The 24104-nt window shown below is 37.9% G+C and overlaps 1 protein-coding gene across 1 annotated transcript in view; it reads right to left on the bottom strand.

Annotated features, from left to right (window-relative positions):
- Positions 1–1486: 1486 nt before the first annotated feature.
- Positions 1487–24104, bottom strand: part of LOC150079087 (beta-alanine transporter-like) — a 148599-nt gene continuing 125981 nt past the window's right edge. Inside the window, exons 8-11 of the mRNA XM_090383520.1 lie at positions 17071–17249; positions 15306–15484; positions 11578–11640; positions 1487–1694 (exon numbers count right to left, since the gene is read on the bottom strand). Coding sequence (XP_090239646.1) covers positions 1568–1694; positions 11578–11640; positions 15306–15484; positions 17071–17249 — 548 coding nt within the window. The 3' untranslated portion in view covers positions 1487–1567. The remainder of the gene's footprint in view (positions 1695–11577; positions 11641–15305; positions 15485–17070; positions 17250–24104) is intronic.

Raw genomic sequence — 24104 nt, forward strand, 5'->3', positions numbered from 1 at the left:
GCATTTATTATCAACTTCTTCATATGGTGATGGATGACTGAGGAACCCCAATTTTCCTCATTCATGAGATTTTGTATCCCCGGCACTGAGTAGCGTTGTGTTCTCGAAAGTATATAAGCTCCATTTTCTATCCTTCCTACGATATTTACTGCCCTGAAATAGTTGTATAACTATTGTTTCACTGTTGAGATTTTATATAAATGAATTCGATAGAAAATATCAAACGAATTAACTGATTCGCTTTCTGAGTTCATCAGTAAACGATAAATTCCGACATGTAAAATTATGTTGGATTTTATTGCCTAAAATATAAAATTCGAAGGGCTAACTTAATTACGATAGTTTTAAAATGGTATTCATTTTATTACGTTCAGGATTTAAAGTTTAACATATTGGCATTTTAACTGCTTTAAAATTTAAATTATTTTCCTAAAATAGCTTTCGATACTTCCTGTCTAGAAATTTTGTCTTCATCAACGTTTCTCAATCGAGAGTAATTTGCAATTCAAACCAGCAAGAATTCACAATTTGTTTAAAATAAAAATATTGGAATTGCATTTTATATTGCCTCTGCATTCAAAACGATCTGAAGAAATCAAAACATTAATTTAAGCGCGTATGCGAAGAATGTTCTCCATTATTATCTGAAATCAGGTAATAAACTCCAAATAAGAGAAAAATCTTTAAATTGGCTAACATCTGTCCATGGATAACCGCAAATTCCATTACAGCATTGCTGTGAGTAACCATCTTTAAGAGAATTTGATGGATTTTAGTCGGCTATGTATTGGTAACGGAAAAGTTATTTCGTCCAACCATGTTACAGTGGCAAATTCATCTATTTGTATATTATTACTTTCTTAATATCGAAAACCGTTAATGAAAGCCCAGCTGCTGCGCAGAATGTTTTAAACGAACATTATAAACCATCGACCTGTCCCACATAACACAGGGGACGTTACCAAGAGAAATAAGCATAAGAAATAGATGACATTCCTTTTGATAGCAGTTCAGGTCATTGCCTTGTACTTGAATATTTTGTTTCTCGTGGGACCAACGCATTAGTTGGATTTGTTTTGTATTTGGACATAAACGAAAGGAATAAAAGTTTCCGGCTGCGATGATAATGAAATGGATAATCGGAATTATTATTTTAAATAAATCCACCTGACAAAACGAACTGTGGACTGAAATCATTTTTTTTTTTCAAAGTCCTCAGCCTTTAATTTTCATCCCAATATTGACAGCCAACTACCAGACAGTAAAACCATTATTAGCGCCCTCTTGGGCAGGATATCTTTTTAAAACGTGTTGGTGGTAACCATTTCCTAATGTTTTCTTTTTATGTGCAAAGGAAAATATTGTAAAATTAATGCAGACTACAAGAATAACTCTTTCTTCACATCGCTGAATATTTATTATTTGTGCTTTATTCTTCAGTTGTTATAAAATCTTTGTACAATAATCTCAGTTTTATTCCCTTTACAAAAATCCTTGTATTAAATGGTATGAATGTCCGTTTTTTGTTTGTATGGTGATATAATTTGACCCTAGACGGACGTCTGCATCATACTACAGTAACTCGAACTGTCTCTACGATGGAACCCTGATCGGACTGACTATCTTGTTGATCACTGGGTTCTGGATCTCCTTCTGAACCGCTACACCGAAGACTATCCTGGCGTCTGAGGAGGCTGAAAAACAGAACAAAGAAGCTTTAAGTTTTATAATTGTTCTTAAAAACAAACACGCAGTATACAATATTCATGTTTCGTTTTTCAAACGGCATTCTTATTACAAATCATCTTTTTGAATTTTTACACTCAGGCCAAGGATAACAATACACTTATTGAAATTTATCCAGTTTCTATAATTTATAGACATCTGTGAGTTTTGCTGTCATTTTGCAGAACCATATGAATATTCTTATTTATGGAATTTGCTTTCGAAACAATGGTCCAGCTGAAATACGGATAAGACACATCCGTATGGATTAACTAACGAAATATAATCGAAAGGAGAGAAGGGGTGAAAGATATATGTGAAAATTCAGTACCTCGTCCAGACGAAGAATCATTTCTAAAAGGCCGAGAACTGTACTTCTTGATAAACAGAAGCTGTTCAGGAAGGATTACACGTCACAGAACCAAACTTTTGAGACCACAGATTAAACATAAGAGGAACAGTGGTATTTATTTAACGAAATCGAATACAACACATCAACTTCATAAATGGTTGTCACTTGCAAACTAAAGATTTCAAAGCCTTTGGATATGCAAATCATAAGAAAATAGATGGAAGAAAAAGAGTTTCTACACTCAGAAAAATAAACAATTTGGTGAACCTAAATATAGAGCAGAGTTAAGCAATCATTTTTACCAAGCAAGCCAGATAGGAAGATTTCACCCACAGGTTCGAATGTCTAGTGAGGAAAAGTCTGTTTGAAAATTCTCGATAACATTGAATTGACAGCAAAGCAATGTATGTCCAGATGGATCAGAAATAAGTTCAAGTTTGCCTCTTTTATGCAAATATAATATTAAATCGAAATAATAGTTAAGTCATTAGTATTCCGTATTCGTTGAAGATCTGTGTTAGGATATCCCTCAAAGTACGACAACAGCTTGAAATGTGAATAGTGCAGCTGCTGATTTGACAGTTTTGGTCTTTAACAATTAAGTGGGTAACCTCTTGAAGAAGTTTTCTTCTTAAGAGGAAATATCAAGTAAGAAAACTAGGTTCGGTTCATCAAGGAAGAAAACTAGGTGATTGTAGAGACTCATTGTCAGAAACCTAAAGGTTTCCACTCATTTTTTTCACTCATTTTTCCACTCATTGCCAGAAACCTAAAGGTTTCTGGCAATGAGTGGAAAACCATTGGCTCTCTGACTTATCTAGAGTCACGCTACATGCGATTTTAAATAAGGCAGAAGGAAAACTGGCTACAAAATTGCAAAAAAATGACAGACAGGACCTAAGATATATGTATGTTTAGAAGGTCTTCATGCCAAAACGATCGAAAGCAGCAGAAATATCGCGAGTAACTTCTGAATTTCTTCAACCTTTTCCATGAAATTTATTCATGGTAACATAAAAAAGATATCACAAATATATCAGCATGATTCAATACATACTGATGGTCGATAGTCAGATGAAGGATTTCAAGATAGTGTAAGAGATGAGTTAACCATAACAGCACGGCCGGAGGAAGGAGGAATTATTTTTTTACCCTTCTGAACTGCTGGATATTAGGAAATTTATAAACATTATTGGGATAAGAGGGTGTTAGAAAGCGGGATTAAATCCGTGATACAAATTTTAAGAAAACAAAAGGAGAAATACCATCAAAATCGTGAGACTCCTTAGCACCACGACTTCAAAGTTTATTACGTTTTAAACCTTTGCGTAAGATATGTTCGGTATGTTATGAAGAGATCTACTTTGTCACCGAAAAGGAAACCAGCTCGAGGCTGGACAATTGCATGTGTGGCACTGAATGTCATCAGATGTTTGGTCCTATAACTTAAAAGTTTAGTCTTATCTTTTAACTGTGATCTTGATAAAAGGGAAGAAGGTTTCTTATTATCTTCAAAATCAATTTTGGATTTTGAAGATAATACGCTTTCTCAACGATTAGCAGAGAAAATTTAGATTCAAGAAGTGAGAATAATAGCAGAAATTGTCTACATGGCCGTTATCTTTGTGGTATTCTGTGGGTCGGAGAGTGTGCGAATCACAAACAGGATTCTTTACACTCTTTAAAAGTCCTTCACGTGAATTAGATATCTTGTTGATGAGTTCTCCATTTGGAAACAGAGAAGAGAGGGTATCCCATATACACACTGTATATCGGCATTTTTATTCTTTGTGCACTACAGAGCGTTGGGCAGAGGTGTGCGTAAGAAGCGTAAGTGAGTAAGAAGAGTGCCAGTACAGCGGATATAGCTGCCCGCTCGTTCTATTGGACTGGCTGAACTATATTTCGATTTTAAGCGGATCAAAAGGCGCTTATCGCGTAGATTATACGAATATTTTTATTCTCCCCGCGCACTACGAGTTTAGCAGAACACAGAATGAACATTTTCATTCGGAGTGTGTAAGAAGCCGGCCAGTACTTGCAGTTGGCACAGTGGTTAGAGATGAGACTCATTTGATGGGATCGACAGGATCTCGTTCGCATAGTTGCTTTTGGAAAACGAGCAACTAGATATCGGAATTGTTGAATCACTATTTTCTCACCCTTTGTGTGGAAAAGCCTGGATTCTGTTTTCGTCTTCAGTTCGAAGTAGTGAAATATTTCGCATATGGATGAAAGAAACTTTTATGATCTATTACCACACCGTTTCCAAGTTACCATATTTTACCAACCACAGGACGCCTTTTTTTCTTGTAAAATTTTGCACAAATTCCCCTACTTCTTATGGTTCGAAGTGCATACCAGGTGCGTGCAGTGATGTTTTTATTTGTAGCCGTGGCTAGAGAAAGTCAGTCTAGTCAAAACGGTTGGTAGCCTTAATGATAGCTGTTTTTTAATGTAAGGTGGCTTGAATTAAATATTGAGTTAGCTATAATTCTATTAGGTTTTAGCCAAAAACAATTGAATATTTGTTAACAAACCCTTTAACGCATTGACGTGAGAAGAGTGGTTCCACCGTACCAAATAGATGGAGGCACCAAATTATGATTTGACACCAACAAGACAAATGAAGCAACGGGTGTGTGGGGATGGGTGAAATTTTACAGGTGTGGGGATTTTTACAGGTGTGGGGATGGGTGAAAACCTCTTGAGCAATTGTGGAACACGAGACAAATGTCGCCTTTCAAACATGTACGTTATATTCTAATGATATTCCAGAGGACTTCTGGTATATCGTTAGCATATAGTTAAACTTACATTTTTACTATATGCTAACGATATCAAAATTTGTTCTTTCTATAGAAATAAAAATTACTGAAAAGATCTTCAGTACTAGTTAGCAATTGGGCAGAAGCAAATAGCTTTACATCAAACGTTAAAACCGCTGTATACTAACCTATCGAAACTCAAGAGAGAGAGAGCCAAGTAACATTATCCAAAACTTACACATAAAATAATATTCACAACTGTTAATTACGAGTATAATATTATTTAACATTTTTAGCACACCCATCATTTTGATAATTACATTAAAGCCTACAAATAACGGGATTCATCCTGCTCTGCTCTCCACTACATGATTCTGGCTTATAAAAAGGGCATTCAGCAATGCGGACAATCTACCAGGAACTATGGAAATTTAAGATTGCTTGATTGCTCACAAAATACGTCCTCCGCTGTTTTGTCTCCCATACCATATACGAATTAACTGATATACACCGAGTGGGCATTTTATTAAGTACGCCTGTTCTTTTCATGAAATGGGGGCTCCTATGGTAACAGCGTCTTGCGGTCTCACGATACAATATAAAGCGGGTGGGCAGATATGTGGGGCATGGATGTTGTATGTGTGAAATTCAAATACGCGAATGGGCAAAGATTTAAGTGACTTTGAATTTCTCATGGTGGTCGCCACCAGATCGGTAGGTACGTGTATCTCGAAAATGGCAATATTGCTGGATTCTCACGTACGACTGTATCTAAAGTATATTGAGATTGGTGCAGATCTCAAATAACATCCATCCAACGCGATGCTGTGGTCGGAACAGCTCAGTGCGAGAAGCCAAGAAAAGCTGGGAAGACTTGTGCAGGGTAATGGAAAAGCTACAGTCAGCCAAATAACAACCCAATACAACAGTGGCAACTAAGGATGCATTTCAGTTCGCACACCTCTTTATACCTTGTCACTGATTGAACATGACAGCCAATAATCGGACGCGATTTCACTCCTGTCAGCAGAAAAGAATTATAGTGGATTGGTGAACACCGATAAGCGGACTGGAAAAGCAGTGGTTGACGAATCACGGTTCTTGTCGTTTTATGTTGATTGGAGGGCCACGAGTCTTCCCATCAACGTGAAAAATCACGAAAAACAATGAGTCTATGGATCTATCCTGCCGGGTGTGAACAATGTCAGCTGATGGTGGTATAATAGTATGAGGAGCGTTTTAGTGGTGCACAATGGGCCTCTTAATACCAGGGGAGTAACATTTGGATGGTACCGGTTATCTAAAAATTGTTTCCGACCAGGCTACAGCATATGCATCTGCGAATGGGTTGTCCAACAGGATAATGTTCTGTTTCACAATTATGTAGAACTGCTTGCAAGAATATGAGAGAGAATTCAGCCTAATGCGGTAGCCTCTCCATTTATCAGACTTTAATTCAACTGAACACCTATTGAATGAAATGGAACGAGTTCTTCGGAGTAGAGATCTTCAACGATCCAATTTGCAACTGTAGCAAGCAATTGAATCAACGTAGATCAGTATCTTACTTGTCTGTGATATGGAACATATCTGTACCTCAGGCCAAGAAGAACCGGCGGTTGGAATACTGTTCTGAAGGCTAAAGGGGACCGACCAAGTCGCTATTGTTATATTGGTTGTTGTACGAGTTCAGGCGCATCAGCAACTATATACGGCGCATAGGTCATATTGCACCGTATATAATGTCCCTAATATGCATATGTTCTGTGATCGATTTGTTGTTTTCTGGACGAAAAACCCGAGTTTCTGGGAAGAAAAACCGTGCGACCCACGTCTGAGACCGACTACCTGCCAATTTGCGAAAAAAAACCATAAACGTTCCTCGCGTTGTTGACGGGATTCGAACTCAGTTCTTTCTTGCCCGTGTGCGTATGGAGAGGATGGTGATTTATACTAATTGTGCTACCCACAATGGCGCTATTAGTTAGATGTGACTAATAAAATATCCAGACAGATCCGCTGTCTGTGTATCGCATCAACAGGTTCCTGAGTCTTGTACACCGGCTGCTGAAATGACTCATGGTCAGACTAGTAGCCAGTACATTAGCTCTAGAGCTCAACTATACAATTAATTTTAAAGTGACGTACTAGTACTGCTAGTCTCAGCATCGGATATTCAGATGCCTCAGACATTACGGACCTTATTAAAACACACAGTGCATCCAACCAGAAGACGTTAACCATGCCAAGATGGATACTTCCGCGGAATACGATGCACCTGATGAATAATCTGGCATTTGATTTGGGCAAATGAGCTCTCGTGGGTAGCACAGTTTGCAGGATCGCCGTTCTTTCCATACCGGATGGAAAAGACCTCTCGATAACGGGAGGAATTTTTATGCGCCTTTTTCACAACGTGGACGAGTTAGTCGGTCTCGTGCGAAGGTAACATGGCTTTTTCTCCCGGAAACTTTCTTTGTCTAGCAAAAGGAATTCGCCCTCAGAACATAGCTGATGCTTCTAAAACCCTACAACAGCAAGAACTAGGCAAATAATGCCAAAAGAAAACATATGATCCAAAATTTAAGAAAAACGTACGCAAGTTTTTTTCGGTTGTGAATTCGAGTGTGCTGTCAGGTGATCGCTAAAGCTGCTTATGGCAGCCAAAGACATTACAGCATTAATATCCACTTTCAGGATACTACACTATTGTAAGAAATTGGATATGTGTGCCTCACACAGCGGGCTGTTCCTGGTTTGTGAAGCACAGATAAAATCCCAAACATCTGTGATAAAAAAGGAAATTAATCTGAAGAGAATTTTTAATTTTCTGGGTATAAACCTTGGCGGATAGCGAGGGTTGTATATGGATAATGTGAAGCTTATGTAAAAGTTCAGCGCCGATAGTTTTTAGATAAGCTCCAAACAGTGGCTTCGGTTCTGTTCGAACAGAAACCTGCTTTCGAAACCATTGCAAGACGATTCCACGCGTAACGAAAATGTTGAAACTGATGAGGTTCGCTTTTGAATATTTTATCAGATGAAGAAACTGCGTTATATTTAAATAGAAATCAGTCCTTCAGGCAGAGCATAGGCGTTATAACATAACATAATATAAGCTTTTCTCTCTTCTGAATTCTGTTTTTTGGGGTATCGGGTAATGGAAGTAGGCAATCTATTTCTATACATCTGGAGAAATAGAAAGAAACACGAATGAATACATTCTTCGAAAACTTTCATCTCTCTCTGATAATGATTCTGGTATTGATCGCACTGTTCTGTGTAGAAATATTTGGTGGAATTTTTCAAAAGAAATAAAAGACCAGTATGGTAAACAGAGAAGTCCAGAAAGGACAAGAGAAGTATCAGATGTCGAAGTTCTTTGTTCACTACTTCGTAGTTTTCACTTACGAAGTCGTTGCGTGGAAACGCATGAAAAAAAACACGATAATCATAGTTATTCGAAAGCATCCACTGAAACCAGATAATTCTCGCGAAATTGCATTGCGTTGAAACTGTGCTGAACTTCTCTTATCTTCGTGACATTGTAAATACATCATGAACTCACAGACACATCGACATTAATGGATTAACCGGAGCTGATTCCACGCCTTGAATATCACAACCTTTGATTATTCGGAAACTTGGTGATATTAGATTCCAGATAATTGCGAGGAAAATATGAATATTGGATGGTTAGATGTGTAACTAACCAAAGCAACAAAAGCTGTGAAGCGACTATATTCTCTTCTGATCCAAGTTAAGGATTCACTACTTCAAATATATAATATTTATATTCCGCCTGGACCTACTGATGATATTATTAACGAAGTAACAACCTGGATCATCACTGTTCATAAGTCTCAATCTAACATAATTATAATTTACAAATGACGTTGCTGTCCGATTCCTTATTAGTTCTAGAAGCTAAAAATATCAACGTCCCTGCTACAAGAGGTAATCAAGCGCTTGATCTAGTTTACTCCGATCTTCAACTTCAAGAAAAACGTAGCAGCAACATTACATTTAGATCTGACCACAAAAGTATAGAACTGCAAGCAGCAATTTGCTGTGGGAATCCTCGCCCCCCCCTCTAGAAATCCCTAAAAGAATATCATCAATTAAATTCCTTCAGAAGGAAAAGGTTTTGCAGCTCTTAAAATACTGTCCATGGGATTCTCTTAAAAATATACCTATTCAGGACGCCACGTTTCTACTAATAAAATGGTTAAATGAATTAAAAACAGAGTCAGCATCCAAACTTGTAAGACTTTCTTTTCAATCCAAACAGTGGTTCAAATCTCATCTAAAACCATTCTTTAAAAGGAAACAAAAATGCCACAGGCCGTGGAAGAAGTACGGCACTTCATCAACATACATAAAGTATAAAAAGAGCAGAGCTTCAGCTCAAAAAAATTCAGGCATACAAAAATTACTTAACGTTCAGGCTCAAGCATAATAAAAGTGCACTTTCTTCAAACACAAAAGCTACCTCGCAGCATGACCAGACGTTGGAATGGATAAAATTCAATATGGAAATATGCAATTTTGACATTGCAATGAAGACATGCAAAACAGATTTAAAGAATTCAATTCTTATAAACGCGTAAATAGCGTTCAACATGAAATGCTTCCTAGTCAAGCCCTGCTAATCAACCAACTTGTAAACAAGAATACAGTTCAGAAAATTATTAACCAATTACGAATTGATAGCAGTGAAGGCCCTGACGCGGCATCCCTAGTTTTATTATTAAAATGTCCAGTGCATTCATCATTGATCCTTTAGTTCATATTATTTCCAGTTGCATCTCCCAGCCATTCCTTCCAAGACTATGAAAGACTTTTAGAATCACCCTGATTCCAAAACAGGCTAGTAGTAATAACAATATAAGCTATCGTCCAATTGCTGTATCGTCAATAATCGCTAAAATTATTGATAAGATCATGCTGCCATATCTTCAGGATGCGATCTTCGCTAATGCACCTGTCAACATGCATTTTGGTCCTACAGGGCGCTCCACAACAACAAGCCTAGCTGACACCATTGTGCGCATCCAAACTGCGTTTCAGGATAAAGCACAATGCGATGTATTTTACTTAGACATCAAAGGTGCTTTCGACAACATTGATCACAAGAAAGCCATTGAAATACTGAAAAATCATTTCCTCATTGACACAATGGTTATATCTTATCTACAGTACAGCCTAAATCATAGAAATCTCATCTTCCCCACTAATACTGATAATATTCTCGTCACAACCACAACAGGCATTCCTCAAGGAGGTGTTCTTTCCAGTGTTATATTTTCAGCATCTCTACAACCACTTCTACAAGAAAATCCAAATCTGCTGGCTTATGCCGATGATTTAACATTGTTTATTATTTCCAAATCCTGTGATGACATTTCCAATGTTAGTCATGATGCGAATTTACAGATGTGCGGAATCATCAAGTATCTGAAGAATCTCAATCTGACTATAAATACAAACAAATAACTTATTCAAATAACTTATTCCTTACAGAAACAACCAAACCACATAGAAATTAAAATTGCAAATGTTTCAATTCCTAACGTATATGCTCACAAAGACCTAGGAGTTGTTTATGACAAAACTCTTTCATTTAATTCTCACTACGTATATGTTGCCAAAAAAATTCAAAAAATCAAAATGGCTGATCAAGCAAGAAACAGCGGCGATTCAAGATAGAAAAAGAGTCATAAACCATGTTCAGAGATGCATTTTTCCCATTCTGTCCTATGCCTCCGAAATCTGGTCTGGCGCTCCTCAAGCTACCGCAAAACAATTCCTTGCCCTAGAGTATTGGGTTCTTATATGGCTCAATAGTAAGCTTCGTTTTCCACATACAATATCCAGGCAACAGCTTTATAAAAACCTAAAAACAAAGACTCTGCTACAGATGATCAACGAGTCTGGAGTCATGCTTCTTGCAAAGTTAATTACTTCTGCAACCAATTCACCAAACCTAGCCAACATAATAGCTCCCACCAACAGAGAAAACTCAAGAAACCAACAACAATTCAAATCCAAACTCTCCGGACTAAAACAAATAGACAGGATGTTCCCCAATGCATCCCTTCACCTCATAAATTATCACAACATTGATTGTAAGAGGTTGCTCAGCTCTGAAGCCTACAGGAGTCTCATTTCCAAACAAATTATGAGAAATACAAACAGCTGCCTGCAACCCAGTAACTACATCAGAGAGCCAAATGTGATGTTCTGCAATATATATTTTTGATCATTATAATTCATATTCGTTGTTAATGTATATATAGAAAATATGCTATGTATTTTATAAATATATATATATTTGTCTCCTTTGTACTGAATTTATGCCCCTAGCCTAATGCTGTGATGGGCTTGCTGTAGTTGCAATAAATGAAAATTTATTTATTTATTTATTTATTTATTTATGTCTGCAACTGAAAAAAACGTGTAAATCTCGGTTGCTAAAAAACCCACAAAGCTTCCGTTTGTCATCAACAGGATTTGAACACATTAGCTTTTGGTGTGGGAGGAAAGTGAGCGATAAGTGAGGGGAGGAAAGACGAAGAATTTTGTAAATTTGCGATATTATAAAGATCACAATATTGGACCTTACAATTTTAATTGAGAAAATTATCCCCTTTTAAAAACATTTTTAAATTTGGAAGTTTAAAATTATACTGAAACCATAAATTACTGAGTCCAGGAGCTAATTTGGCTTACCTCAGTATTGGAGACTGCGGCTGTGGTCCTTTATTTTTCAGAATTCCATTTTTAGGTTCCATCCTGAAACAATAAAACAGAATGAAATGGGTTTATTTAGGGAGACATTTTCAGGATGCAATCAGAGTTTTGATATATATTCATAACACATAATAAAACACATGCTTGCTGTGTGGTACAATACATTTCAGTTATTTACACTTACAAACCGTTATTTTGCCTTTTTTGCATCGTAGTTATCGTGGAGAAAATGTAGTTTTCATTTACAAAGTTTGCAGTGGCACAACTGTTTGAGTTTACCTTGGTTCGAGCTCGCGTGATTACTACTAAATTCAGTTAATGATTGTATGATTTCAAAACGAATCTTTATAAACTCCTCTGACTATATAGCTACACAATTATGTTACATAAACTGCTGAAAGTTGGGACACTGTTCTTGCATTCTCCACATAAACGTCGCGATACAATATGGGGAATGTAAGAACAGTATCCCAACTGAGGATGCGCCGCACACTCAAACCACAGCAGACCACCTAAGAGATACCCTCTCCTCACCGCTCATCATCATCGATGGCAAATGCTGTAGTGTTAACAACACGCTAGTTGGACACGGGAGGACTGGAAACGAGTGCGATGGTTGGATAAGTCCAAATACCTGGTGCAACACGCTAACAGACACGTTCGTGCGTGGCGCAAGCAATGAGAGTCCGTGGACTCATCGTGCACGGTGCCCACTGTTCAGGCAGGTGGTGGTGGTTGCTTAATATGGGGCATGAACTAGGACTCCTGGTACGTAAGGATCATTGTTTCACTGGTGAGTTATTTTTTTCTTTATTGTATTAGGCAGTCCCAGCTCGCTTTCCTGTCATCCCCGCCATTTGTTTACAACACTGTACAGATAATTACAGATTTACAGCCACTAGCGTTCTTCTTGCTCCATTTATAGCAGGATGTGTCTTCTCTTGAACACCTGCAGTGCAAAATTTTGGAAAGCCTAAAAGTCTATCCTTGCCTGCCGCAGAAGGGTTTCATATCCAGAAATCAGTGCTTACACGTTGGATGCTCCAACAATCAATAGTTCTCATAAATCCAGGTGCTCATGGCACTATACAGAAGGTGTATCTAGTTTTCTGTTTTTCTACATGTTTCCTACTTTTTAAAAAAATTAAATAGGCGGTTCCAACCAGCCTTCGCAACCCCACCACCACCTATTTACATCACCGTACAATAGTGAAGTCAAGTTACCTGAACTCTACGCTCCATCTACAATTTGCCACAGAACATATTCGAAACACTCTAATCAGTCACATGTGATGCTCCTGAGGTTGCAGTAATACTCATTGCAGCAATAGTCGTTAATTCAGTGAATTAATATATTAAGTCATCACTAAAGTCTTCATGAATACCAAACCTTCCAAGATAGCCCTGAAAGGCAAGCAGAATGCGAGAATAAAGCAGTCATTTATAATGATGCGTCGTTGGAACTCGTTGTGTAAGTGGTCAGGAACTGCTTTCTCCTGTTGAAAACGTCAACAGAAAACCGTTAAAAATGATTGAAATTGGAGACAGTTTTGATCGGAACTTTCACATTGTTAGTTGACAATTAAGGAACTTTTTCCAGTAGGGAATTTCTAAAGTCACAATAAAAAGAGCAGTGGAAGATGATATACGTCCAGTCCTCCTGCCGTTGGTAGAGCATTTCGGTAGTTTCTAAACCCAGTTGAATAAGTTTTAATTTGATGGAACCATGCCCAGAAAAGAGTGTAGATATTAGGAGAGAACCAAGGCAAAATTCGCTGATCAGAAGCAAACAGCCGCACCTTATCAATAAACTTGTTCCGACCAGATGCGACATTTTTCCTGCATCATATCATTTAAAGAGTTAGCAATAATACTAGAAAAATCCATTGGCACTGCATGCCTTTGAAATGATAAAAGAACGATCTGAATATAACATGAAGATCTAACACAAAGTCGATGCTATCGCTTGTAGGGCATCTATAGAAACTGTTCTTCACGCACACAGCATACAAAGCCGCATGAAGGAAGAGAGTACAGTTTAAGTCGAAATTTTGCAGTTTTAGCACGCTCAACTCACATAGTAAATCCTTAGGTGACAATTGGAAGAAACACAGCTTTGTAATAGAGCATGAGCGTCTTCTTGCCAAGACCCCCAATTTTGAGATTTTGAGATTCTCACTGAATCTTGACCTTCTGCAGAAGATGTTTGACGTATATGGCGAGTTCCACTCGGTCATGTAGCACGACAGCAAGGTATTTCAAGTTACGGACATACGGTATTTGTTTTCCTGACACCAGGAGGGCAATCCAGATTAAAGTCATCATGAAATGACATCATATTAGTTTTTGCCTGAGATATAATAAATGAGTTTGTTTTGTTCAGTCCAGGCAGTCAGGTCTAGTAGGACAGAAAATCCCTTGGATTCAAGCTGTGCTCTTGCACATCGATAAACAATAAGAACCAAGTCGTCTGCGTAGGCAATTGGGACAGTAAACTCAAATTGTCTGATAAGCTATCTTTTCCAAAACAGAGCTGCCAGAACAGATCTTTGATGGAATCCACTCAAGAGATATCTACTAACCGTCTGATTTTTGTATGATACGTGCATAAACCTATCTCTGGAATAATTCCGGATGACCTGATAAACCTGATTCGAACATTTAATAGCACGTGGAGCTTCGAAACTGGTGAAGTCTACCGGCAGTCCTTAGGTGATCACGTGCACCCTGCCATGTTGCATTTTTCCCCGACCAGAAACGGGATCTTCCAATATGCCTTGTCATCGGGCCGACACTGCCCACAATTGGTTGAAGGAAAACAGTGAAGATGTCACTCATCTTGATTAGCTTCCAAATTCGCCTGACCTCAGTCCAAATCAACACCTATGGAATGTTTTGGAACGGGAAGCGAAGCGTATGGACACGCAGCCATCAACTATTCCAACACTGTGGAAAGCCTTGATGTATGGCTGTAGATCCCTAGGGACGTCATCAGTCATCTAGTGGAATCGATGCCAAGGTTATCCGTGTGAACGGTGGCCCAGCACGGTATAAGGTAGGTGGCCATAATTCAGTGATCACTGAGTGTGTATACTCAGTGGAAAATTTATTATGAACGCAACTTTTAAGTAAGGAAACCAAAAGGACCACTGTGCCATATCATGTCTACGGTAGTGTACATGTGCTGGAAGTGGATATCTCTGGGCAGTCATTATGATGAATTTGCAATGGCAAAATGGACACATTACAACAGATTTTGTACACAGTAGGTTGGCACTTCTACCCTAGACAAGTAGTATCATCATTGATACTAAGATACTACATTGATTAAGAGCTATCATGATGGCATGCTCACTAATAAACGCATTAAGAAACCGGATTAGACCATTGGGGAAGGGATGCTGACCAGGATTGCGCGTACTCACTGGCAGATCCATGATGTCCGAAGTAACAACCAACTGTGGACTAGGCCCAATCGGTCACCTTGTACCTAAATCTGCTGAAAGCAAATGGCGAATTTAAGTACATAGGTGGTGGCTAACCAGGCTTCGCCCTTACGATGACACATCTTAAATGAGGAACACATCTTAAGTGATAGTGCATCCTCATATTCAGAAATTCTGCAGCCAGCAATGGTTTTTCCATATTGTACTTTAGAAAATAAAGATCACGCGCTATAAAGGGGAACAACAAGAGAATTTTCTTACTTCGGTGGACCCCATCGTAAACAGTCGTTCCATGTCCAGTGTTTTCCAAACTGCTCCCCATCTTCTAAAGTCTGCAGCGTCTTTTGGTGAAGCGTTTCGGGAAGTAAAATTGCCAGCACTGCTCCTAATAACTGCAAGATTCCTAGCGTGGCAAGAACTAGCAGGGGATACCTTTTTCCCTGAGGAAACAAAAGCGGTAAAAAGAAATAATAAAAAGAGGCTCATTTGGTAAGAAAAAAAGAAATTAAGAAAATATATTACAAACTTAGAAAGAATAAGTAAACAAATCCCCGCTAGTGTCCATTAGATATAATTACGATACATAATTTAGAGTGGCTAACGCTACTGCCATCTACAGGAAAATTAAAATGCCACTAAAGATACGTTATCTCTAGAAAAAAAAAGTTGCAAAAAGATTTTATAGAAGTTTGCAAATTAATGTAAACTTCCAAATAAATTAAGAAAAGAAGCGTCAGTTCCTTTGTATTATATCACTTTTTTTGGATGACTGATAAGCTCTTCTTTCCCGTTTTAATTAACTTGTAGCCATACTCTAAACTGTGACCATCCTGCGGGTCAAATAAGTTCTCAGTTGAGGGGAAAAAAAGTCTCAGAAAAATTTCTTTTTCACCTTCACTGTTGCTTTTTCTACAATCTTTCCCCAGATATCAGTTAATTCAATAAGTGTTCACTGTAGCTTGACAAAATTAGGCTAACGAGATTAGAAATTATTTTAATGAATGTAATGCAATCTGAAAAGGGAAACGTAGACGCAAGGTGGCTCCTTATAGCGTCATCTGAGACATGCCCCGTTGATACGCGAGGTGGCTACTAATTAAATCAACTGGGCTAAATGAAAAGTTTTGATTTGGCGCGTGTATGTGCAGAGTTACTCGCTAATCAAGATGGCGGCTCTTAAACAAAAAAGAGGTTTATCTTAATTTAGATCCCTCTTCTTTCCATTTAACTTTAGGGGTGGGGAAAGAGGCTGATATACTGAGAAACAATTTAAAGTAAGGAATACCTGAAGTAGTTTAAATTAAGTATCAAGAGAGAGAGAGAGAGAGGTCTGTAAAACTTAAAGCATTAACCTCACTGTTATAACTGATCAATTGAGAAAAATTGAATTCGCCCATGCAGAGTATAAACACTATCCTATATTACCAATATACACTAGTATTTATACTCTTAAAGTAGACGACTTTCCTTCTGTTGCTTTATAACTCTGATTTATATTAATGTTCTTAATGAAAAAGAAAATTTGAATACCCCAAAGTATTTTTCTTCGCCTAATCCTTATACAAACATTTTATATAATTCGTAATAATAATAAAATGGATAGCTCGTGATGTTCAGCGAATAAGAAGGAATACATTTATTTATTAGCGCTAGAAATCCTGACAAGGTAAATCTGTACGGCCAGAATAAATGGATTGGAGCTGACACTTTGTCATTCCTTATATGATTTGGGATCGGCGCCTTTATCCCAAAGAAATAAAAATACTACAAGAAGGTTAAAGCCAGATGTCTTAAGTGATCTCCTTCCTGTCGATTTATAGAAGAGATCTTAGCTGAATGTGAACATCGGCTTTTCCTTACGAAATTTTATGAGGCAGTTGGGTTTTGGACACCGCTCTTACTGCGTGCAATGGAAGGAATACCGAACGTAATCTCTTTTAGGTTATCATTAAATATTAATGAGTCTCATTGGACTCGCGAAGTATTTTCTATCACCTTTTTAGTAAAATAAATTAATTTATTTTACCTGGTACACTAGTAGGGGTATGAACACAGGTCCGAAAAGACTAATGATATCGGTGAGGTTTTGTCCGATGTCTTTAACAACAGCGGGGAAAAGCTCTGTACTCCACATTGGTAGGACAAGGCAGGAAGACGATATGCTCAGTTTGGCGGCGACGAATAATGGTAAGATGATAGTTCTGCCTGTAGTTGGAAAAAGAAAGATATTGAACTGTCGATTTAAGTCAGACAAAAGCCACAATAATTTTAATTCAATTTAAATATTTAAAAATTTCGAAAGAGGTGTATAATTTATTTCTGAGTACTCTTGATTTTTTTTTTCCAATGGTATACGACCCAGTATATCATTTCTCGCAGCATTCGAATGCCGAGCGTATAAATTTCAAGTCAGAATGTCTGCTGTGGCTCTCCAAAAGAATTTAGTAAAACATCTTTGAAGGCACCTACAAAATTTTTCGGACTGAAGTAAAACCGATCGGTAACGAAAATGCGAGACGGAAATGACGATAATGACGTCACTTCCTAAACGACGCTAACTCAGTCACTAACGCTGATTCACTAAAGTAAGTAGCGGGCTTGAGCATAAAACATTACATTGTTCATAACTTAGGTTCTTGCTGTTCGATTTTAAATATTCAAATGCTTTTAATTTTCTTCAAAGATGTTTTCGCATAAAATAAAACATCTTGCGTGCGTACAGGGTACACATGCGGTTTTTCTTTTGGTTTTTTTTGTTAGATGCTCTTAAGAAAAATTAAGATTCTGAGTACTTAATGCAATTCAGCGTCACTGTGGTTAAAATAATACTGAGTGAAACTTCAAACAGAGAGATTTACACAATCTAAACTCCTTTCCTCCTTCCCCTGACGCAAGGGGGGTAGCTATGCCCTTTTTTTTTTAAGTATAACAGCGACCTCATACCTGTTATCGGCATAGCGAATTAATATTTACAGTTGTTATTAATGTTTCTCTATATTCTAGTGCAAGACGTATAATTTTAAAAATTCAATTCTCAAGTTCCGCAGAAAGAAGGTTAAATATACGGGAACGCTACGGAATTGATGCTTCTTTTGGCATGTATTTAGGATAATCCGATAAAGTGACGTGTGCGTGTGTTGTGTGTGTCTAAGGCTCGAAATCTGTAATGTTTCAAGATGACGGTGGTGACATCGCATGTGACAGAATTTTAAATTAAATTCAAAATAAAACAAAGAGGGTTCGATGAAAAGGGGTCGAAGAGGTTAACGACCGTCTGATAACTTATGAGAAAGAATGAAAGAGATAAGGAAAACTCGGAAGAAGCAGACACCGCGAAAAAATCGGGAAGTGATGCAGGTTATTGAGAATTAAAATTTTCACGTTGGTTGGCATGGAAAGCGAAATAAAAAAAGAAAAATTGCTCCAGAAGAGAGATTGATTGATAGTGCGTGTGTGTGTGAGAGAGAGAGAAAGGCGTTTGCTTCTTATTTGCCTTCCTGTGCCAAGGCAATATTGTGTTTTGTTCCACGTAATGCCACAGCTTGTCTGTATTTGTAGTTTAGCACTCGGGTTTTCTTCTTCTTTCGACATTAACCCGAAAAGGCAACTGCCCACTACTCTGCCAGTATTCCCCAGTTGCCGCGAAACCTTTGCGGGTACATCCTCAAAAGATCACTGGAATGGTCGTGCGAAAAGGCATAAAGAGCATTCATCACAAGAAGAAACAAGAACGTAGAGCTCCCCTGGGGACTGACCAGAAACACAATTCGCGCGCGAATGGAATTCGGCGACTGCTAGGATTCTTGTGTTTCGCTCCCAAAAGACCAGTAAAATGCTAATGTTGACAACTCCACGGCTGGATTTCTAATTCGGTATAATTTCGTCATCATCAAGTGGTACTTCTTAATTACAAAGAAATTAATCATCAATAGCCAAGCGATTGTTAATCGTAATCATTTTTGAAACAGACGAACAACAGGATAAAATAAACAACATAAAAAATTCAGTCGAAATGTCATTTGAAAATGCATACGATCAGTCAGTTGTTAATAAATCTCATTATTTCGCAACAATACTCGTACAGCCAGCAGTTCTGCTATTTGTCGCAGCCTCCATTGTTCGTCTGATGCACATTTAATAAATTCGATTGCTCTTCATAATGGAGGCATTGTTAAAAATTCTTTGTTCATTATCGTGAAATTAGGTTCTTTTGTTCCTTTAATATGTCATTAGTAATAAATTTTGTTCTTCGTGGCAAAGTTGTCGTTTAAAAAAAAAAAAAAAATTTATGTATTCAGTTACTAGCATCGATTGTTTGCTACTTGCAGCACTGATATTAATAAAATCTAATATACTTCAAAATATATTCATGGCATTTTTAGTTTCTGTGGATTAAACTGACTGTAAACAAACAGACCGCGTGAGTTTGCTATTCCCAGTTTGAATTATGAAGTTCTACATACTCATATCTATCTCCAGTTAGAAAGAAATCATTTACCAATTTCCCGTGGAGATTTATTGTCCAAAACTGTTAAGTTTGACTCCAAGATCGCAGTAATGGAAAATCAACCGAGTATGTACCACTTTTCGTGTCACTTCTGAAGCCTGTTGATGCTTATAAAGGTAAACAAAATCCGTTATATACTAGAGGACAACGAGTTCCATAAAGCACGAGCATCTCCAAGAAATGCGATCTTTCTCGAAACTTTGATTGCGAGAAAGCATCGTTAGAGGGGGCAAAAATCCGAACTTCTGTTCTTAATCCCCCACGGATTTATGATTACCTTTAAAGCAGCCACTGGCCACCGGTTTGACACATGAATGCCTTAATATCCCCCTTTTATCGATAGAACTCCCGCAATGCACTGTAAGGAAACTGTGGCGGTCATCACCTTAGCATTGACAGATATCTCACGCCTGGGCGGCCGCGATTACTCCGTACTGCTAGAAAGTTGCTCGCTCGCTCGCAACACAGCCACGGTTCGATTTCGGAGTGTATCTCTCCGCTAGGGTGTGGTAATGAACGTTCAACGGTTGTTCTAACCCATCCATTAGAGATGAACTTCGCTACGGTTTCTTCCTCGTTGAAAACATCAGAACATTAATTAGAATGATGCATAATTCACAGCTTGCAGGGGCTCCTTTCACTGGGCACAAAGCTAGTTTAGCGCTACGGACTTCATTAGACAAGAAACAAGTGATGGGAACAGCGCTAATTATTATGTCTTGCTCTGTTTCATTTAATTGCCTGGATGATTTCTTGGGAGATTTTAATGCCCTATTGTTTCAGTGCGAAAGCTGTCGCCCCATCGTATAAAAGTCCCCGTTGCATATACGCAAGTGTCAGAAGGTGATGACATTGCTGAATTTATGAAACGCATTCCAGAAAACTTGGCACAATAGTGCGGAATATAATGCGAACACCGAGTGTGCTAATGATTTTAGTTTCGGTGACAAAAGAATTTGATAACAGTGCGTGTAATATGACTAACAGCAGAATTTGTCAAAAACGTGTAACAATCGAATTGGATAACGATGTTTTATAATAAGGATCAACAATCGAACTGGATAACGGTGTTTTATAATAAGGATCAACAATCGAACTGGATAACGGTGTTTTATAATAAGGATCAACAATCGAACTGGATAACGATGTTTTATAATAAGGATCAACAATCGAATTGGATAACGATGTTTTATAATAAGGATCAACAATCGAACTGGATAACGATGTTTTATAATAAGGATCAACAATCGAACTGGATAACAGTCTGCTATATGAATTAAAAATAGTAACAATGTCTGCTGCATTGAGTTAAAAATAGAATTGGGAACAACGTCTGCTCTGAGTTATAAATATAATTGGGAACAGTCTGTGTATAAGTTACAAAGTGAATTGGTAATAACAGCTACAGGAGAATTTAATAATCAAATTGAATAAAAATGCATGGTTTAGCAATTATAACTGGACGATTCTCATTACAGTGACTGATATCCTGGAACATTCAGCAGGTGTTTACAGCTGTCGGCCAATGAAGACAAATTTAGCTGTTTTAAAATAATTATTCAGTTAACCGAGTCTCATTTCGGGATAAAAAGGTATTTAAAAACGTTTAGAAATTAGTTTTTTTTTGGCATTTTCCTTCTCTACAAAAGGAATTATTTTTTCCTAAAATATTACTCCTTAACTAATTATTCTTCAGAAACCATCCGTTACATAATGACAACGCATCATGTTGCTAATGGACTCCTGGGTTTCTCGCTCGAATGAAAGTTGGTAGAGAAACCACAGCTGGAGGATGGAGGCAGCCTGTTGAATATTGCATAAAGGGAAACTCATTGCTACGCATGACACGTTATAAATCTCTCTGTCACTCATCTGTCAAACCGAGCTCCGATAACTCATCTAACAGAAAAACCAACCCGCATTTTATTCTACCTCTGTCCGCCATAGGGCACATATATTAGTCTGGACGCTAATTGGAAATTAATTAATCTGTTCTAGAAATAAAGACTGGATCATATAGATACTGACTTCCAGAATTAAAGGAACAGACTCTTTTTTGATTATTTCTCGCGTGAAATGAAGTTTAATAGCTCAATATATCATACACATATGCTTGCTACTCGCTTTCCAAAGTCACGTGAATGTTATGGGATAATAAATATGCAGATTACTATTTTTACAGCGCGGAAAGAAAACTGTGAGAAGTGCTGGTGGCTGAATTATATCATAGAAAAAAGGCTGATATGAAAAAGTGCATCTTATTGCATGCAAGGATGTCTAAGAGACGACATTTATGTGATAATCTGAAATTGAGAATTAAGGGAAAGATAAAGGCTGGCCACCTGCACGCGGGTATCGAAATCGCTTCAAAAATATGGAAAATGGCATGCATCAGCCATGTTTGCCTCGACTAACGTCATATCTCCTGGGCAACGCCACAGAATGATAAACTGGTGAATGGCATGCTTGAACCAGTTCTAGCACGGGAACTGGTTCAAGTACCAACAAGGGTTAGAAATTAGAAGGAATCAGAAAGGCTGAGTAAACGCACGGAAATTCACACCTTTAACTTGTCGAAGCTTTTCGTGTTTCTCAAAATAATCTCCAGACGCAGGGACTACTTAAAGAAACTGCAAAACAAGAAATTTAACAATCATCTGATGTCATCACAATAAGTTTCTCCAAATCTTTTTTAGTTTTCAAGGTGGCTTTTACATTTATTCCCTTAGTTTTGGAAACCAGTGTATTAGCAGGTTGATCGTTTAATTTGCAGAATGGATTTACTTTAATTTTAATCTTCGTCGCTGAGGTCTTTTGCTGCTCTTCCTTTCGAAGTGTACACACTTGTACCATCGATGAATCCACTTGTAGAAGCACCCCCGGAAGCCGTTGTTGGAACTGATTCTAGACCTTCTTTAATGAGCCTATGCCACTCCAAAACTTCCGTTTCTTCAAGTGCCCCTCCGAAAACCATTGACATTTCTTTCAATTTCTGTATCAACTCATATCACGTCGAACACAAATGCGAATAACAATACGTTGCTCAATCTTCAAGTCTTCAATTATGCAGTTCACAAAACGGTTCTTGCTCAAACATGTAATTTAAGGCCACTTTACAGCTAACAGGCATATCACAAATTTCAACTGTATCGGATTATCCTTGGAAATACACTCTTTTGCCATCTACCAGCTGTCTGCCAAAACTTCAGTCGTTGTAGAATAGCCCTTCCATTTCACGGACTGAATGATCAACCTGTATATAATTGGTAAAAATGAAGAAAATTCCCAATCACCCACGCTTTTTCCACCTTGAACTAAACCAAACTCTCCACCTCGATTACTGTGGCAGGTAATTTATTCCAGTGATCTACAACGCGCTGCTCGAGGGTAAACTTCATGAGAATCAGCCTTCAGTTACAAGTTAAGATTTTATATTTGTGCCACGTGATTCTTGTCTCTCGTACTAGTGAGAATACACCCCCCTCATTAATTTTACTTATCCTTGTCAGAGCCTTGTATACCACAGTGAAGTCACCCTCATCCTAAGCTGCTCCTCCTCCTATGGACACCGATTAGCGCTGTTTATCAATCTGGTCACTCTTCTGTAAATCCTCTCTGGGTCTTTTTTTTAAGTGTGGCCCTTCAGACCAGAATACAATATTCCAAGACCCAGAGGACAGTGAGTGCAGTTTAGTGATAATGTGTACAACGTTAATTAAAGCATGAAGCAACATTAATTAAGATGTGTGCAACGTTAATTAAAGCATGAAGAAACGTTAATTAAGATGTGTACAACGTTAATTAAAGCATTTGTATCACAGAAAATATCGAGGAATGGATATTTTCTGTGATGAAAAATATGTTGGATTAATCAACTTACGATTGAAGAGTCGGTTCCAAACTAGAGAAAACAATCTGATTTATTTGGTACTGAAGATTGTCAGCGTCGTTTACCCCATCCCCCATCCCACAGTCTGCAAGTTTCAGTGAACGCGATAAATCTCGTTCATTTCCCTTTCCAAGGCTCAAGAGCTTCCTTCTCCGGGGAGATGAAAGAATACGCAGTGTAAAAAGATCCGTCAGGTTTAAAGAAATCATCCAGAGAAAAGAGGTCTAGAAATAAGAAATTTCACGCATCTGCGATCCTGATAGAGACCCATTTTCTTGTGTTTGGCAGGTGCTTGACACGCATCGGGTTGTATTTCCTCAGACCTCCGCTGTGCCGTCAAGACAGGATCTCTACTGAGTAGAGGAGGATGAATATGGCTGTAGTAATAACGTCTTACATATCTCTTACGACAAAAAGAAGGCCAGATTTTCCCTTGACGGATGTTCTTTATTTGGTGTCACTTTTCGCTCCCTTCTTTAAAAAGAAAAGTGCAAGGAATGCTGGATTTGCATGCAATTATCTAGACACCAAGTCGTTTTACGATACTTATTAAGTGCTGCAGCATGAAACCGCAGTTCTTTTGCAAGTAATAAGAGATTACTTGACTAGTAAGGCGAAGTATCACCGTAACAAATTTCAGTGGTGTAAGAAGATGATAACTGAG

Source organism: Mastigoproctus giganteus, chromosome 10, assembly GCF_048544385.1.
Source record: "Mastigoproctus giganteus isolate SK-2022 chromosome 10, ASM4854438v1, whole genome shotgun sequence".
In the NCBI taxonomy this organism is placed as follows: domain Eukaryota; kingdom Metazoa; phylum Arthropoda; class Arachnida; order Uropygi; family Thelyphonidae; genus Mastigoproctus; species Mastigoproctus giganteus.